This window comes from Schistocerca cancellata, chromosome 3 (genome assembly GCF_023864275.1).
Source record: "Schistocerca cancellata isolate TAMUIC-IGC-003103 chromosome 3, iqSchCanc2.1, whole genome shotgun sequence".
Taxonomy (NCBI): Eukaryota; Metazoa; Arthropoda; class Insecta; order Orthoptera; family Acrididae; genus Schistocerca; species Schistocerca cancellata.
This window is the reverse complement of record NC_064628.1, coordinates 659,109,666-659,128,597: the sequence shown is the minus strand read 5'-3', so window position 1 is coordinate 659,128,597 and position 18,932 is coordinate 659,109,666. Positions and strand designations below refer to the sequence as shown.

General features: G+C 44.9%; 1 protein-coding gene across 1 annotated transcript in view; it reads right to left on the bottom strand.

Moving 5' to 3' along the window:
• Positions 1 to 7,659: 7,659 nt before the first annotated feature.
• The window catches only part of LOC126176490 (sialin-like), a 116,185-nt gene continuing 104,912 nt past the window's right edge, over positions 7,660 to 18,932 (bottom strand). The window contains exon 9 of the mRNA XM_049923645.1: positions 7,660 to 7,788. Within this exon, the coding sequence (XP_049779602.1) occupies positions 7,660 to 7,788 (129 nt within the window). The remainder of the gene's footprint in view (positions 7,789 to 18,932) is intronic.

Here is an 18,932-nt window from a genome sequence, read left to right as displayed (position 1 = left end):
TAAATAAAAAATATTTTTTCAATGACCTGTTCTGTTGTACGATTACTTTATTAGCGATAAAGCACTGGAAACACTAAGAACCATAAAATATCAGGGAGTATCTGACGGCAGCGATGTAAACAACTACGAGATGAAACCAGTTGTATTGAAAGCATATGCAAGTCAAATGTATTGGAAGAATCCTTACGGAATGTAACTTTCTCAAGAAGCAGGTAGCTCACAGAACACTCGACAGTCTGCGAGTCTTAATAAAGGAGACGGGAAGATTCAAATACGCTAAGAATTGTGCTTCGTCGCGAATTCGTTTACCTAGACCAAGAGAGCAACAAAGTGTTCATCAGGCTCCAGTCGCAGACACTACACGATAGGCATTGTGCACTATGGAGAGGTTTATTGCTAAAATTTCACGATGTGTGAGGCAACATCTTTCAAATACATCCCAAGAATTGACCATGATGAGAAACTTAGATTCCAGCTCATCGGTGGCTTCTCTATAGTCGCACTTCCCGGTAACCATCCACAAATGGAACGGGAGAGAGGAGAAATGATAGTGGTACACAAGTACAATGTAGTTTGCGAAGTGTAGATGTTGATACAGAACACGGAAGTAAATGAAGGAAGCCTATGCAGTGGATGTCAAGTAGTTGCTGATGATGACGATTTGTGTAATAAACAACTCATATTTGTTCATGTGCCTTTTTTTGGAGATTCATTGTCCAATGAATGGCCCCTAAGGAATTACATTCCTCCGATGACCTCTCTGCGTTATTTCTTCGGTAGCCACTTGCGTTATGCCTTCACCGAATGCTGCGTTCTCGATTCCTTCACTGGTGTTCGCTCTGCGTGCTGTATCTGAAACAAAGAAATGACAAAAACAATATAACACCTTTATTAATAATCGCTCTAGTTTTTTTTAATAATGACGTATAATTTAGTCGTATGGCGGATAATATAAGAGGGTATGCTGCAAAATAATGCCTCCGAATTTTCACCTGTATTCTCAATATCGATAAAGGTCATGAATGTTACTCGGTCAACTATTTTCACTTCGCTAACAAAAGTTGCAACCCTCTGCTTGTAGCTAATAACATGGGGGTGTTAAATGTATCTGTATCGATATGTGAGAAACTGAAAGCAGGAATTCGAAGACTTCGTCCACATATAGAGCACCCTCCCCTTCAGCATGGCAATATCAGATCACTCACTACAACAATCTGACGCATTGGGTTCACTGTTATCGATCATACCTCAGACAATGCCGAGTTGGCCCCATCTAATTTTTACCTGTATCGAAAACTTTAAGAAAATCTTGGAAGGCTTCATTTTGAGAGTGATAAGTTGTTGGAAGCAGAAGTGACGTTGGGGTTCTGTGACTAAAGTCAAAAATTCTACTGTGACGGTATCAACAAACTCGTCTCTCGTCGGAAGAAATGTGTTTGTCGCCGTGGTGACTATATTTAGAAATAAATATGTAGGCATGAAGAATAAAGATGCAGAATGTTAATAATGTTTGTTTTATTTAAGAAGCTTTAATAGTTTTTATGTAAAAAATTCGGAGTTATTACTTTTGATCACGCCTCGTAGTTCTGATGCAATGTCAACTTTGACTGAGATGAAAATCATCGATAATACTAGGTACCATACCGAAAGAGACGAAAGGGGGATTAGTTAATGATGTATACTTTTAGTGTACAGATTGGTTGAAGCTAATGGAAACTCCAGCGTCTACAAGGTGCAGATTATATTTGTGGTGAAACTCCGTAACATTTGTGCTTCTTACCATCGAAACATTTCTAGGATAAGTATTTAAGTTTTTCATTTGACAGTCGATATTTGTAGTTGTATGATAGTAAAAATTATCCGAATTTTTCAGTTTTGAACAAGGCTTATTTTATCTGTGAGTAGCAGAAGAATGTGTCGATTGGGAAATAAAATCACTTATGTATATTCTTCATTTTACTTTAGTAACAGAGCAACGGCGGCGGAGGGTGTCTGAAACGTTTCTGCTGTTTATTGGGAGAACGCATTGGGTGGAAGAATGACACAAACGGTTTGTCAGTTCAAAAGACAGTCTCATTCAAATAAACGACAAGTCATGTCAAGAAAGACCCGAACATGTTAATCCATGAAGACCTATTTTATGAATTGTGATCATTTAACCATAGTCCGACATTTGCAGTATATGGTAAACGCCTAAAAAGTCGAGATATGAGCCCAGCTCTATCGACGTGAAAACGAAAAAAGTCGCCGGTTGAGCATTTGGTCATTTGTACTTTGTCATCATCAAAGATTCTCACATCGACTTCTTTACTGTATTATGAATATGTAAGTCATAATCATATGGCCCCCCTGGATAGCCTTGCTTGTTAGCACGCCGCTTCTGGGAAACGAGAATTGGTGTGGCTCCGGACTGAATCCGCTTGGCGGATTAACGACGAGGGCCCTTATGCTGGCCAAAATGGTTGTGGTTTCCAGACAGTTTTCCACATCCATCTAGGTGAATACCATACTAGTTCCCACATCTCGCCTCAGTTATACGCTCCGCAAACATTTTGAAAACATTCGCACACTTTACATGGATAACACTAGATGCAAACAGTAGCGTTACACAAATTCCGTCCCTGGGGTTAAAGGGGTGACGACTGGAAGGGCATCGGGCCACCCTCTATCATTAACACTGCAAATTCCAATAATTAACATGCCGATCCCATGCAGGTATGGTATAAAGAAAAAAAGATGTGATATCGTCCCTCTAAACTAAGTCTCTTACCAGGACCACACAGCAGAAAAACTCGTCCTCATGAGGGTATAATGCTATCTGTCTCTCTGTCACTCAGCCACCTTTTGTATGTACACTCCTGGAAATTGAAATAAGAACACCGTGAATTCATTGTCCCAGGAAGGGGAAACTTTATTGACACATTCCTGGGGTCAGATACATTACATGATCACACTGACAGAACCACAGGCACATAGACACAGGCAACAGAGCATGCACAATGTCGGCACTAGTACAGTGTATATCCACCTTTCGCAGCAATGCAGGCTGCTATTCTCCCATGGAGACGATCGTAGAGATGCTGGATGTAGTCCTGTGGAACGGCTTGCCATGCCATTTCCACCTGGCGCCTCAGTTGGACCAGCGTTCGTGCTGGACGTGCAGACCGCGTGAGACGACGCTTCATCCAGTCCCAAACATGCTCAATGGGGGACAGATCCGGAGATCTTGCTGGCCAGGGTAGTTGACTTACACCTTCTAGATCACGTTGGGTGGCACGGGATACATGCGGACGTGCATTGTCCTGTTGGAACAGCAAGTTCCCTTGCCGGTCTAGGAATGGTAGAACGATGGATTCGATGACGGTTTGGATGTACCGTGCACTATTCAGTGTCCCCTCGACGATCACCAGTGGTGTACGGCCAGTGTAGGAGATCGCTCCCCACACCATGATGCCGGGTGTTGGCCCTGTGTGCCTCGGTCGTATGCAGTCCTGATTGTGGCGCTCACCTGCACGGCGCCAAACACGCATACGACCATCATTGGCACCAAGGCAGAAGCGACTCTCATCGCTGAAGACGACACGTCTCCATTCGTCCCTCCATTCACGCCTGTCGCGACACCACTGGAGGCGGGCTGCACGATGTTGGGGCGTGAGCGGAAGACGGCCTAACGGTGTGCGGGACCGTAGCCCAGCTTCATGGAGACGGTTGCGAATGGTCCTCGCCGATACCCCAGGAGCAACAGTGCCCCTAATTTGCTGGGAAGTGGCGGTGCGGTCCCCTACGGCACTGCGTAGGATCCTACGTTCTTGGCGTGCATCCGTGCGTCGCTGCGGTCCGGTCCCAGGTCGACGGGCACGTGCACCTTCCGCCGACCACTGGCGACAACATCGATGTACTGTGGAGGCCTCACGCCCCATGTGTTGAGCAATTCGGCGGTACGTCCACCCGGCCTCCTGCATGCCCACTATACGCCCTCGCTCAAAGTCCGTCAACTGCACATACGGTTCACGTCCACGCTGTCGCGGCATGCTACCAGTGTGAAAGACTGCGATGGAGCTCCGTATGCCACGGCAAACTGGCTGACACTGACGGCGGCGGTGCACAAATGCTGCGCAGCTAGCGCCATTCGACGGCCAACACCGCGGTTCCTGGTGTGTCCGCTGTGCCGTGCGTGTGATCATTGCTTGTACAGCCCTCTCGCAGTGTCCGGAGCAAGTATGGTGGGTCTGACACACCGGTGTCAATGTGTTCTTTTTTCCATTTCCAGGAGTGTAGTTTTCAGTAACAGGAACCGACCTCCGGAACATTCCACCTCGTTCCGGCATGCATCCGGGACATAATTATTTCGTATTTCGATATTTCGTCCCTTACAGCCGAATGCCGGAGAAATACGGATAGGGAGATATGCGGACAGCCGAGTTTGACGGACATTTGCGGACACCACCCGAGGTGGAGTCGCTGGATGTGAGTACTGAAACTGACGGCCTGGAGGTCGTGTCTCCATTAATGAAAACGTGGGACCTTCTTTTCCAAAAGCTTCATTCTGATGCAGCCTATCTGATTTTCTCTCCTTCAGACCTCATTGTCAAAAACTCTTTTGTATACCAGTAAATACTTTTTGGGTCTTCTACTGTAACTAATGTCGTCATTAGTATTATTGTTATTTATTTCTCAGTCAATCCTATTATTCCAAAAGGGATTAATAAATTGAAATCATATATCAAATTTGCTAAGATGTGATCTGAAAATGATATCATTCTTTAAGCAACTTCCACGTAAAAATTATGGTGTGTGTAAAATCCTGGCTCAGTGTTAGAGTGGACTGGAAGACCATAATCCCACAGGTTAAATAAATTAAGTTACTTTAAATTAAATACACTGATTTTCATGTTTCATTACTTACCGGGTGGTGGTTCATTCCACGGCTGCTCTTCGTCGGTGCTAAACACAGCGTAAATTAAGTACGAAACGGTGGACACCGCAGCTGACAGGTAGAAGACGGCATTCCAACCCGCCCGTGTTTGCTGTAGATTAAAAACAAAATCATGCATGCCGCGCAATAAACTCAGTTTCAATGTGGGAAACAGGGTGCTAGGACCTCTGTTGTTTCGTGTCCCTCAATAATTCAAAATGTTATAAAATGCATTTATCACAATTACTGACAAGTAATACATCTAAAATCGGAACATGCAAGTAACCAAAACGGGGTCCACTTGAAAAACTTGCACCAGGAAGTAAATCATACCTAAATTTCTGAGGCTCTCTCTGAAGGTTCAGCTTTATGACTTGAGTATTCTGCGAATATCACACTTGTCACACTTCAAATATCTAGGAAGCCAAATTAGAAGCGACAACAGCCTGACAACAGAAATTGCAGGTCGTATAACCAATGCAGCCTCAGTTTTCGGCAAACTGAACCACCGAGTATGGAAACTACATGATCTCAGACTACAAACTAAAATTGCGGTCTACAAAGCAATAATATTACCAACTTTACTTTACGCCCGGAAACCTGGTGCTGTTATAAAGCTGACATTAGGAGGCTAGACACCTTTCATCTTCGCTGTCTGAGGTCAATTCTCCGCATGAAATGGGAAGACCGTGTTCCAAACACGATGATTTTGTGTCGCATAAAACTGCCTGGCATTGAAGCTCTCTTAATGAAACACCAACTGAGATGGAGTGGCCATATCACACGCACGGATGACAGCAGACTTCCCAAAGCGGTGTTCTACTCAGAGCTCTCATGTGGAAAGCAGCATCAAGGTGGCCAACATCTGCGATATAAAGACACCATCAAACGCCACTCATATCCTGGGGCATTCCGAGCAAACGTTGGGAGGAGCTTGCATTGCACCGATCAGAGTGGCGCTCAACTGTACACAAGAGTGAGAAACAATTCGAGCATATCCGCCTAAAGAACCTGGACGATAAACGAAAGCTCCGCAAACCTAAGCCTAATTACATCTATATGTATACCTCTACCGGGCAACTGTAATGCTCTTCGTGCGACCGGATCTTGCAAGCCACAACCGAGCCCGCCACAATACAGACTAAACGACTGACGGTGTTGCTGTCACCGGACACAGCGAGGAGGACATCATCATCATCATCATCATCATCATCATTCTGCGAAGGTCTTAAGTACGTCAGCTAATGACTATGAGGGTGTTGCGGTACAGACGAAGTAAGGACATTCTGGACGCTGTGTTCCAATTGCTGCCCTAAAGGCACGCAGCCCAGGTCTTAAGTTCGAGTCGATGTGTCAGCCTCCCTCCATGCCGCAATCTTTGCTTGAACACAGACGACTGGGCCAAGCATAGTCGCTCTGGCCCTCAGCTAGGCCGCCCTAGTCTCAGCTGGCCGCTGGTGCCACTCAGGATCTACCCAGCGTGCTGCCTCCCAGCGGCACGTGTACCTTCAGGGGCATCTGCTACGCTGATACGTAGACACGTGGGCCAAAGGCATGTTGCGCCACTGGACAAGGGTTCGCACTAGAGATGGGTCGAACTCGTTGATTCCCGTGAACTACTTCATTCATTTCACTCTTTGCCGTGAAGCGTTCAAATGAAGTAGTTCATTCATGAAGTATGGAAGCCTGGCGAAGTTGCCCAGTTCGCCGCTCAGCCGCGGCTACGCTCGCTTCGCCTCGCTCGTACAATAAAGGTTCATAATACTTCATAATTTTGCCAACAGATGGCCAACTATGCAGTAACGTGCACGCAACGTTTTACACTCTTACAGCGTCTGAGCTAACTTAAATAGAGCATGGTCAAAGGGGACAAAGGAAAGATAAACAGAGAAGCCTGTCACATATAAAGAAGGTATTACATTTAATTTTGCTCGACATTTTCTCATGAAGCGCCAAAAAAAGTCTTTATCTGCCAAGTGAAACATTATTTGTTGTATTCACGGACTGAAAAACTAGGGCTACCAACAAAATGCAGTCCAATTTCACGTTCCTTTTAAAATTTAATCCAAAATAGAGTGAGTATGTTTACCACTGTCACAAAGTCTATATATCTACGTTAAGTAATTATTCAGAAGTTTTCCTGTAGATTTTATTTTGTTGAGAATAATATAACTCTCCAAATTCAAAACGTAAACTGTCACATGTAGTAATTGGTACGATTGCAGGTATAATCCCTCTTTCAGTGTTATTAACAAAACTTTTATTTTCATGTTGGCTGTGCGTGCTCACACAGCCAGCCTCTTCGTTTGTATCTGTAATATTAATTTGTCCGAAAGCGTTGCCAACGGTAGGCTACCGGTAGACGCGAAGTATAACTGAACTGCACAAATAGTCACGGGTAATGAGTTAGCACTGCAGGAAGCAGCTGACGCTGCCTTCCCCTCGCCCCTCACCACCCAACCCGTCGCAAACCTATAGTTTCCCACAAACGCCGCGCGATTCGTCGACAGGCAGTAGAGGGGGGACTGAAGTGAAGGGAGGATGAGTGACGTAACGCCGATGTAATGGGATGAGGGGGAGGGGAAGAGAGTGAGTGAACTTGAAGAAAGTGTGGAGTGTGTTATCTGTGAAGAGTTTGAAGTACCAGTTCATTGAAATTGAGTGGTTAGTTCACACTTCACTGGAGTGAAGCGTTCATTTGAACGACTCATTCACGAGCTCCCCATCACTACTTCGCACGTGTATCAGGCATAGCTCGCTGCAACAATAAACGCCGTCTGTCTTACTGCAGCCATCTTCACCTCCAAAAGATCCCTGTTGCGCTCGCAACCCGCCGAAGCCACAATGCCCATGTGGGAGAACCGAACGCCATCCTGACAAATAGAAAAAAATGAAATGAAATGGCGTGTGACGAGGGCCTCCTGTCCGGCAGACAGCCCGCCTGGTGCAAGTCTTTCGATCTGACGCCACTTCGGCGACCTGCGCGTCGATGGGGATGAAATGATGATGATTAGGACAACACAACACCCAGTCCCTGAACGGAGAAATTCTCCGACCCGGCCGGGAATCGAATCCGGGCCCTTAGGATTGACAGTCTGTCGCGCTGACCACTCAGCTACCGGGAGCGGACGACAAATAGCAAGAATGACTCATCTACCACCCACTGTAAAGGTCGACGCTTCCCAGGACCCTACAAAGGAAAGAAGAGATAGGATGAAACCCGTTGCTTCTCTGACAGAACGACGTTGCCTATGAATACAAAGTTTCTAACCAATGGATGACCCACCATCAAAATTCCATGAGCTGCAGCAGATGAATTTACCATTTAACTCTGGATATTTGCATACAACCTGCTGACCAGAAATTTTAGGTCACTATGCTCCTTCCTGTTACGAGTCAAACTCTAATGCAGACGGTTTCATGAGCCAAGAGGATACTAAGCAGCTGAGCATTATCATTCTAGAGAGTGTTAGCAAACTCAGTTACGAAGGCGAGTTTATGCCTCATTTACGACATTCAGATGAAACGGTTTTAGTGTGAGTCCCCAGCTATGTGCGATTTTAACAATCGGTAGCTGAATATGAAACCAACGGAACACTAACTAACGAGCCGTTTACGAATGTGTAGTTACGAGCGTCCACCGACTTTACTATGAAGTACTGTCGTAGTTAGTACACATGTATTTGAAATGTAAACTTTTCGGTGAACCGTATCTAAACGAACTCAAATTTGAGCCATGTCCCATGGTTGTGGAATGTGAGACATGTGGAATGGAGCACTGACACATTTTGCTGCTAATGTAAGACGATATATAACGTACCAAAATGCTTCAAGATTTATAGGTCGAGCAGGACCTGTGCCTTGGCCTCCAAGTTCAACTGACCACAGTACCACAGGTTTTTGGCTGCGATCAGCTACAAAAGTGAAGGCTACAGTACTCCCGTTAATAGAATTGAAGAATTTGATCAGCGATTTTAAGGTCTTGTCAATAATTTTGAGATGATAGTTCGGTGTGGGGGGTGGGGGGGAGGGGGGCGGACGCGTTGGTGTTTGAAAGAATTCGTAACTCTCCGCGGATAAAAAGACATTAGAAAAACAGACGAACTACAGGGACGGATTCCTGACTCTAAGTGGAGGAAAAAAGGTGCTATGAATATGTGTCGGGAAGCATTGTTGCCATGGTAGATGGCGTTGATGAGTGGAAGTTCCTCTGAACACGTGCCTTGTGTTTCTCGTGTGTTGCAGGCTGTGTGATTGACTCAACGTAGTTTAAGCAGGAGAATGATCCTGTATTCTTGTCGCAACACTGAAAGTTAGTTACCAGCTTAACAGTCATCGATTCACTGTGGAGAGATACTAATGACAGCAGGATATGGACATCTGAAGAGCCTCACAGTTTCTGTGATACACTTTCAGCCTACAGAAATTCGTAAGGTGCGTTTCGTCTGCTGGCTTAAATCAGCACTTTGTACCATTCACTGCTCAGGGAGTCGAACGAATTATATCTATGTATCCTTTCTACTGCGTACAGGAAAATGTTCGTTGTAATGACCAAGGCGGACTCATTTCCATAAAATGATATTATGACTACTCTTTTGTGTAAATGCAGATTTGAAACATCACACTGAGACTGAAGGTGGATCGCTCAGCTGTCGCCTGACAGCGTGAAAGATTTTAAATTTTAGAAGAAAGTGCTAGCAATACTCTTGCATAACTTGCAATGAACATTACATACAAAATATTTAATAGCAGTTACGAAATAATAAAAGTGATTGAGCGATTCATAAATATATAAAATCAATAAAAGTTATCCTTTAACTGTACACTGATGAACCTTGTGAGTTAGAAACGTTACGGTCTCATATATAGTATACGTAAGGAACCAACATTCTGACTTGTATCTACGAGTGCTTGGCGTATATGTGGAATAACTGAACTCAGCATAGGGTTAGAGAAACTGTTCAAGAGCCGGCCGCTGTGGTCGAGATGTTCTAGGCACTTCAGTCCGGAACAGGCTTGCTGCTACAGTCGCAGGTTCGAATCCTGCCTCAGGCATGGATGTGTGTGATGTCCTTAGGTTAGTTAGGCTTAAGTAGTTCTAAAGTCTAGGGGACTGATGACCTCAGATGTTAAGTCCCATAGGGCTTAGAGCCATTCGAACCATTTGAAACTGTCCAAGATTTTTTGAACCACAGGTTGTTGACAGCATCATAGCGTGAAGTCTGTGTCGCTTGAAGTTAGAGCTTTTTATGTTATACGAGGTGCATTCAAGTTCTAAGGCCTCCGATTTTTTTTCTAATTAACTACTCACCCGAAATCGATGAAACTGGCGTTACTTCTCGACGTAATCGCCCTGCAGACGTACACATTTTTCACAACGCTGACGCCATGATTCCATGGCAGCGGCGAGGGATTCTTTAGGAGTCTGTTTTGACCACTGGAAAGTCGCTCAGGCAATAGCAGCACGGCTGGTGAATGTGCGGCCACGGAGAGTGTCTTTCATTGTTGGAAAAAGCCAAAAGTCACTAGGAGCCAGGTCAGGTGAGTAGGGAGCATGAGGAATCACTTCAAAGTTGTTATCACGAAGAAACTGTTGCGTAACGTTAGCTCGATGTGCGGGTACGTTGTCTTGGTGAAACAGCACACGCGCAGCCCTTCCCGGACGTTTTTGTTGCAGTGCAGGAAGGAATTTGTTCTTCAAAACATTTTCGTAGGATGCACCTGTTACCATAGTGCCCTTAGCAACGCAATGGGTAAGGATTACGCCCTCGCTGTCCCAGAACATGGACACCATCATTTTTTCAGCACTGGCGGTTACCCGAAATTTTTTTGGTGGCGGTGAATCTGTGCGCTTCCATTGAGCTGACTGGCGCTTTGTTTCTGGATTGAAAAATGGCATCCACATCTCATCCATTGTCACAACCGACGAAAAGAAAGTGCCATTCATGCTGTCATTGCGCGTCAACATTGCTTGGCAACATGCCACACGGGCAGGCATGTGGTCGTCCGTCAGCATTCGTGGCACCCACCTGGATGACACTTTTCGCATTCAGGTCGTCATGCAGGATTGTGTGCACAGAACCCACAGAAATGCCAACTCTGGAGGCGATCTGTTCAACAGTCATTCGGCGATCCCCCAAAACAATTCTCTCAACTTTCTCGATCATGTCGTCAGACCGGCTTCTGCGAGCCCGAGGTTGTTTTGGTTTGTTGTCACACGATGTTCTACCTTCATTAAACTGTCTCACCCACGAACGCACTTTCGACACATCCATAACTCCATCACCACATGTCTCCTTCAACTGTCGATGAATTTCAATTGGTTTCACACCACGCAAATTCAGAAAACGAATGATTGCACGCTGTTCAAGTAAGGAAAACGTCACCATTTTAAGTATTTAAAACAGTTCTCATTCTCGCCACTGGCGGTAAAATTCCATCTGCCGTACGGTGCTGCCATCTCTGGGACGTATTGACAATGAACGCGGCCTCATTTTAAAACAATGCGCATGTTTCTATCTCTTTCCAGTCCAGAGAAAAAAAAATCGGAGGCCTTAGAACTTGAATGCACCTCGTATACAGTCTGTGCTCTGCCAGTCACACGGATCTCAAGAATTTATTTTTTGAACTTAAAAATTGTTATTGGCTCCACAATAAGCTGACAAAAGTCACAGAAAAGCGATTTTCACGTATACACATAGCGGCAGTATAGCGTACACAAGGTATAAAAGGGCAATGCATTGGCGGAGCTGTCATTTGTACTCAGGCGATTCTTGTGAAATGATATCCGACATGATTATCACCGCATGACGGGAATTAACAGACTTTGAACACGGAATGATAGTTGGAGCTAGACGCATGAGACACTCCCCTTTTCGGAAATCGTTGGCGAATTCAATATTCCGAGATCCGCAGTGTCAAGAATGTGCCGAGAATACCTCATTTCAGGCATAACGTTTCACCATCGGCAACGCAGTGGCCAACGGCCTTCACTTAACGACCGAGAGCAGCGGCGTTTGTGTAGAGTTGTGAGTGCTAACAGGCAAGCATCACTGCGCGAAATAACCGCAAAAATTAATTTGCGATGTACGACGAACGTATCCATTAGGACAGTGCGGCGAAACTTGGCGTCAATGGGCTGTGGCAGCAAACGACCGCGAGTGCTTCTGCTAACAGCACGACATTCTTGTAGAGTCGTGAGTAACTAATGTATGCTGTAATACAGCAGTACTGTATAAACTCTTTTCCACATTATACAATGAACTACTGATTCACGCATAACATTTGCATTCCGTTTATGCATTGGGCACGTTCCGCTTTATACATAAACTTGGCGTATAAAATTGTATTGAATGCGTCGGGACTGAAATACGGTACTTGTACAATTTTGTGCAAATTACCGAATTAAATACGTTCCGCTTTGATCAAGTTTTACTGTAATGTGTGTTATATGAAGCTGATATATGTAATTAGGCGTCAGTTAATTAGTTTTTCTTCTCTCCAAAATTTTAATGTTCTTTTGTCGCTAATTTCATCTAGTAATTGGTCTGTGGATTTTCTTTCGGACCTGGATGTTTTTATCACTCTTCACCCTCTATCCACGTCTTTTTTTACTTCTAACTGACATTTTTCCTGCTGTCGCGTATCTTTCAACTTGCACAAATAAATAAATCTAAGAAAGTCAAGTCCCGTGAACTGGTCAGCCAACGTACAGGTCTCCTGAGTGCAATCTAACATTTTCAAAACTGTCGGTGAAGACAAGCCATAATGTGTCGTGCACTATGCGCTAGATAACCACAACTGCTGATAGCACATGTTCCTTCTAGTCTGCAGTGTAACGTGACGTAAATATCGTTATTTCTCTGCTTGCATTTTGCTGCGTTTCCCGAGGAAATATTTTGAGCCCATTCTTTTATAGCGGAAAAAACAGTTACAGGTATCGGGCACTCGGATATGTTCGAGATCTGGCTTTCTACGTCTGCATCTATACTCGGCAAACCACCGTGAAGTGCATGGCAGAGGGTGCGTCCCACTGTACCAGTTATTAGGGTTACTTCCCGTCCCATTCACGTATGGAGCGTGAGATGAATGATTGTTTGAATGTCTCTCTCCGTACAGTAATTACTCTAATCTTATCCTCACGATTCATAAATGAGCGATACTTAGGGGTTGCAGTATATTCCTAGAGTCATCATTTAAAACCGGTTCCTGAAACTTTGCAAGTAGGTTTTATTGGAAGAGTTAACATCTATACCTGCCAGTTCATTTTCTCCAAGATCAAAAAAATGGTTGAAATGGCTCTGAGCACTATGGGACTTAACATCTGTGGTCATAAGTCCCCTAGAACTTAGAACTACTTAAACCTAACTAACCTAAGAACATCACACACATCCATGCCCGAGGCAGGATTCGAACCTGCGACCGCAGCGGTCACGCGGTTCCAGACTGAAGCGCCTAGAACCGCACGGCCACACCGGCCGGCTTCTTCAGGATCCCCGTGACACTCTCCAACGGGTCAAACAAACCTGTGACCATTCGTGCTGTCCTTCTCTGCACACGTTCAATATCTAATTGAATATCCCCTATTAGTGGTCTCACACACTTTAGCAATATTGTGGAATTGGTTGCACGAGTGATTTGTATGCAATCTTATTTTAGACTGAAAGCATTCCCCCAGTATTCTACCAAGAAATCGAAGTCTACCATCTGCTTAACCCACGCCGCACCCTATGTCATCATTCCATTTCATATCCCTATAAAGTGTTACACTCTGGTATTTACATACATCAAGAAACGTTTTGCATCACTCCGGTTCCCAGAACTCACGAAGATAGACGTTGACTGTGGATATTGTTTCACAGACAGTCTCTTTGACTGTTCAGAGACGTCACTAAGCCCGCTAATTGATGTAAACAAGCATGCATGAGCAGCGCCTATTAGACGGACGGGGTCCGACTGCCGATCAGTTCGTCATTCCACCAGGAAGGAGGTACACGGCTCGTGTTGTCTGTAGTTCAACCATGCCTAGACGATCAGTATCGCGGTTCGATTGCCTCCGCATTGTTACTTTCTGCCAGGGAGGGCTCTCAACGAGGGAAGTGTCCAGGCGCCTCGGAGTGAACCAAAGTGATGTTGATAGTAGTTAAAATTCTTCTGGATATTATGACGCGTCATTGCTAAAAACTAACAACAATAATAAACTAAAACCGACGTTTCGGCCGAATTGCAACAGCCTTCCACGGGGCACGACTGGTTTTGCTTCTATTTATTACATACTATCGATGTCTGACGTCAGTGTTGTAAAACTTTTAATTGGCCGTCTAATATGACTGGCTAGTCATGACGTATATTATTAGAAGAATAATATACAGAAGAATGGAAAATAAAATTGAGAACGCGCTAGGTGACGATCAGTTTGGCTTTAGGAAAAGTAAAGGGACGAGAGAGGCAATTCTGACGTTACGGCTAATAATGGAAGCAAGGCTAAAGAAAAATCAAGACACTTTCATAGGATTTGTCGACCTGGAGAAAGCGTTCGACAATATAAAATGGTGCAAGCTGTTCGAGATTCTGAAAAAAGTAGGGGTAAGCTATAGGGAGAGACGGGTCATATACAACATGTACAATAACCAAGAGTGAATAATAAGAGTGGACCATCAAGAACGAAGTGCTCGTATTAAGAAGGGTGTAAGACAAGGCTGTAGCCTTTCGCCCCTACTCTTCAATCTGTACATCGAGGAAGCAATGATGGAAATAAAAGAAAGGTTCAGGAGTGGAATTAAAATACAAGGTGAAAGGATATCAATGATACGATTCGCTGATGACATTGCTATCCTGAGTGAAAGTGAAGAAGAATTAAATGATCTGCTGAACGGAATGAACAGACTAATGAGTACACAGTATGGTTTGAGAGTAAATCGGAGAAAGACGAAGGTAATGAGAAGTAGTAGAAATGAGAACAGCGAGAAACTTAACATCAGGATTGATGGTCACGAAGTCAATGAAGTTAAGGAATTCTGCTACCTAGGAAGTAAAATAACAAATGACGGACAGAGCAAGGAGGACATCAAAAGCAGACTCGCTATGGCAAAAAGGCATTTCTGGCCAAGAGAAGTCTACTAATATGAAATACCGGCCTTAATTTGAGGAAGAAATTTCTGAGGATGTACGTCTGGAGTACAGCATTGTATGGTAGTGAAACATGGACTGTGGGAAAACCGGAACAGAAGAGAATCGAAGCATTTGAGATGTGGTGCTATAGACGAATGTTGAAAATTAGGTGGACTGATAAGGTAAGGAATGAGGAGGTTCTACGCAGAATCGGAGAGGAAAGGAATATGTGGAAAACACTGACAAGGAGAAGGGACAGGATGATAGGACATCTGCTAAGACATGAGGGAATGACTTCCTTGGTACTAGAGGGGGTTGTAGAGGACAAAAACTGTAACGGAAGACAGAGATTGGAATACGTCAAGCAAATAATTGAGGACGTAGGTTGCAAGTGCTACTCTGAGATGAAGAGGTTAGCACAGGAAAGGAATTCGTGGCGGGCCGCATCAATCCAGTCAGTAGACTGATGACCAAAAAAAAAGTCATGACGTAAGGGAAGATGGAAAGAAAGAGGCTATTCTTGGATGTCCATGTCGTCAACGATTGGTAGCTGTCCGCCAATCAGCGTTCGGCTTCTGTTCGACAAGTTTTCCTCCTGGTGTGCGCGGAAGTGGACTGACAGTTGCTCTACAGCTGTTTGTGCAGATACGTCCGTGTCCCGTGTAGCTTCTGCCCCGCGACTGCTCGCGGCCCGTTGGACTGGAATGGCCGGCAGCCAGGACGCCGGGAGTTCGTAGCCATGTTCCCTGTTGATGTTGTCAGGCTGCTTAATAATTTCAATCGTCTCCCGTATTTTGCGCTCTCGCATCCACGATTCTTCGCCAGTACTCGGGCTTCCTCGAACCTGATAGGTGGTCCACAGTCACGGTGGTGTTCCGCTATCAGCGATTTGTTATGTTGTTGTAGTCGTACATAGCGTTCATGTTCTGCTACTCGTAAGCTGACAGGTCTCCCTGTTTCCCCTATGTAGGTAGCTCCGCTCTCACACCGTAGTTCGTAAACACCTGCAGTGTTAAGATTGTTGACTACATCCTTGGTGGAACTTATCATTTCGTGGATCCTGTGACTGCTTCGAAAAATCGGTTTGAAACCTCATCGGCGGAGGACGTTGGCTAGCTATTCACTGACGCTTTTTACATATGGTAAGTGTACCAGTGGAAGCTTCTCTTCTTTGCCTTCTTCTCGTGTTCTGCTCCCTTTGGTTTTAGCTACCTTTCTTATGATGTTGTCATCATATCCGTTGGCACGAAACGTGTGGTGTAGCTGCTTTAATTCTTCTTTGATCTTATTTTCATCGCTTATCCGGTAGGCTCGGGCAGTTAACGTATACAGGACAGAATACTTTTGAGCTGGGTGGTGGTGGCTCTCCGCGTGCAGGGACCGATTAGTGTGCGTTGGTTTCCGGTACATTTTGTGTCCCAGTTTACCTTCGGCAGCCTGGTTGCCGGCCATCCCAGTCCAACGGGCCGCGAGCGGTCGCGGTGCAGAAGCTACACGGGACACGCACGTATCTGCACAAACAGATGTAGAGCAACTGTCAGTCGACTTCCGCGCACACCAGGAGGAAAACTTGTCGAACAGAAGCCGAACGCTGATTGGCGGACAGCTACCAATCGTTGACGAGATGGACATCCACGAATAGCCTCTTTCTTTCCATCTTCCCTTACGTCATGACTAGCCAATCATATTAGAGGGCCATTTAAAAGTTTTATAACAGTGACGTCAGACATGGATAGTCTGTAATAAATAGAAACACCTATTCCCATGCAAAACCAGTCGTGCCCTGAGGAAGGCCGTGGCAATTTGGCCGAAACGTCGGTTTTAGTTTATTAGTGTTGTTAGTTTTTACCAATGACGCGGCATAATACCGAGAAGAATTTTAATCATTATGACACCGGCCGCGGAAGCCTACGTTCTTATACAAGTGATGTTGTTCGGACATGGAAGAGATGCAGAGAGACAGGAACTGTCGGTGACATGCCTCGCTCAGGCCGCCCAAGGGCTACTACTGCAGGGGATGACCGCTACCTACGGATTATGGCTCGGAGGAACCCTGACAGTAACGCCACCATGTTGAATAATGCTTTTCGTGCAGCCACAGGACGTCGTGTTACGACTCAGACTGTGCGCAATAGGCTGCAAGATGCGCAACTTCACTCCAGACGTCCATGGCAAGGTCCATCTTTGCAAACACGACCCCATGCAGCGCGGTACTGATAGGCCCAACAACATGCCGAATGGACTACTCAGGTTTGTCATCACGTTCTCTTCACCGATGAGTGTCGCATATGCCTTCAACCAGACAATCTTCGGAGACTTTTTGGAAGCTGAGTGGCTGGTCAGGCTGAGTGCCTTAGACGCGCTGCCCAGCGAGTGCAGCAAGGTGGAGCTTCCCTGCTGTTTTGGGGTGGCATTAGGTGAGGTCGATGTATGCCGCTGGTTGTCATGGAAGGCGCCGTAATGGCTGTATGATACGTGAATGACATCCTCCAACCGATAGTGCAACCATATCGGCAGCATATTGGCGAGGCATTCGTCTTCATGGACGACAATTCGCGCCCCCATCGCGCACATCTTGTGAATGACTTCCTTCAGGGTAACAACACTGCTTGAATGCTGGAGCATGTTCTATATACATGAATCCTATCGAACATGCTTGGGATAGATTGGAAAGGGCTGTTTATGGACGACGTGACCCACCAACCACTCTGAGGGATCTACGCCAAATTGCCATTGAGGAGTGGGACAATCTGGATCAACAGTGTGTTGATGAGCTTGTGTATAGTATGCCACGACGAATACAGGCATGCATCAATGCAAGAGGACGTGCTACTGGGTATTAGAGATACCGGCGTGAACAGCAATCTGGACCACCACCTCTGAATATCTTGCTGTATGGTGGTATAACATGCAATGTGTGGGTTTCATGAGCAATAGAAAGGGCGGAAATGATGTTTACGTTTATTCCAGTTTTCTGTACAGGTTCCGGAACTCTCGGAACCCACGTGATGCAAAACTTTCTTTGATGTGTGTATATGAGCTGACTAATTTATCTGTGACTCATTGATGTTATAGTCATAGAATAATAGGTTTATTTTCGTTTTGTGAACTGCACAGCTTTATATTTCTGAACATTTAAAGCAAGTAGTAATCTTCGCGCCACTCTAAAATCTTATCAACATCTGACTGAATATTTATGCAGCTTCTTTCAGACAGCACATTATAGATAACTGCATCATCTGCAAAAAGTATGAGTTTCATATCAATATTGTGCGAAAAGTCGTTAATATACGACATGAATAGCAAAAACCTCAACACTCTTCACTGGAGGACAACATAAGTTACTTCTACGTCTGACAACAACTCTCCATCAAAGATAACATGCTGCATCCTCCCTAACAAGAGGTCCTCAATCCAGTCACATATTTCAGCTGGCACCCATATAATCGTACTTTTTATAATAAGCCTTGGCGTGGTACAGAGTCAAATCTACCATTTGACTGATGATGTTTTCCATCTGTGAAATATGCGATCATCCAGACTTGGCACTTAGTAATTCCAAGGAAACATCCTGGACGCTAAAAGCTTTATTTATGACATGTTTCGAGTAATCATCATCGGATAACATATGTTTAGGAAAGCTCATACAACTGAGCAGTTCAAGAAAAACATACAATCTCACTGGATACTGCTGTTGAGCGTATTTGCAAAAGATGTTGTTTTGAGACGTCTCATGGCAGACTCTACCAGTATGACGTATGAGAAAAGTGTGAGTTTTCGGAATCCGTGCTGGTTGGGAAAGAGGCGGTCATTTTGCTCGGGATATCTCATTAGGATATGTTCGAAAATGCTACAACAATTTGATGTCATAGATATTGGACTGTCGTTTTGTAGATTGCTTCCACTT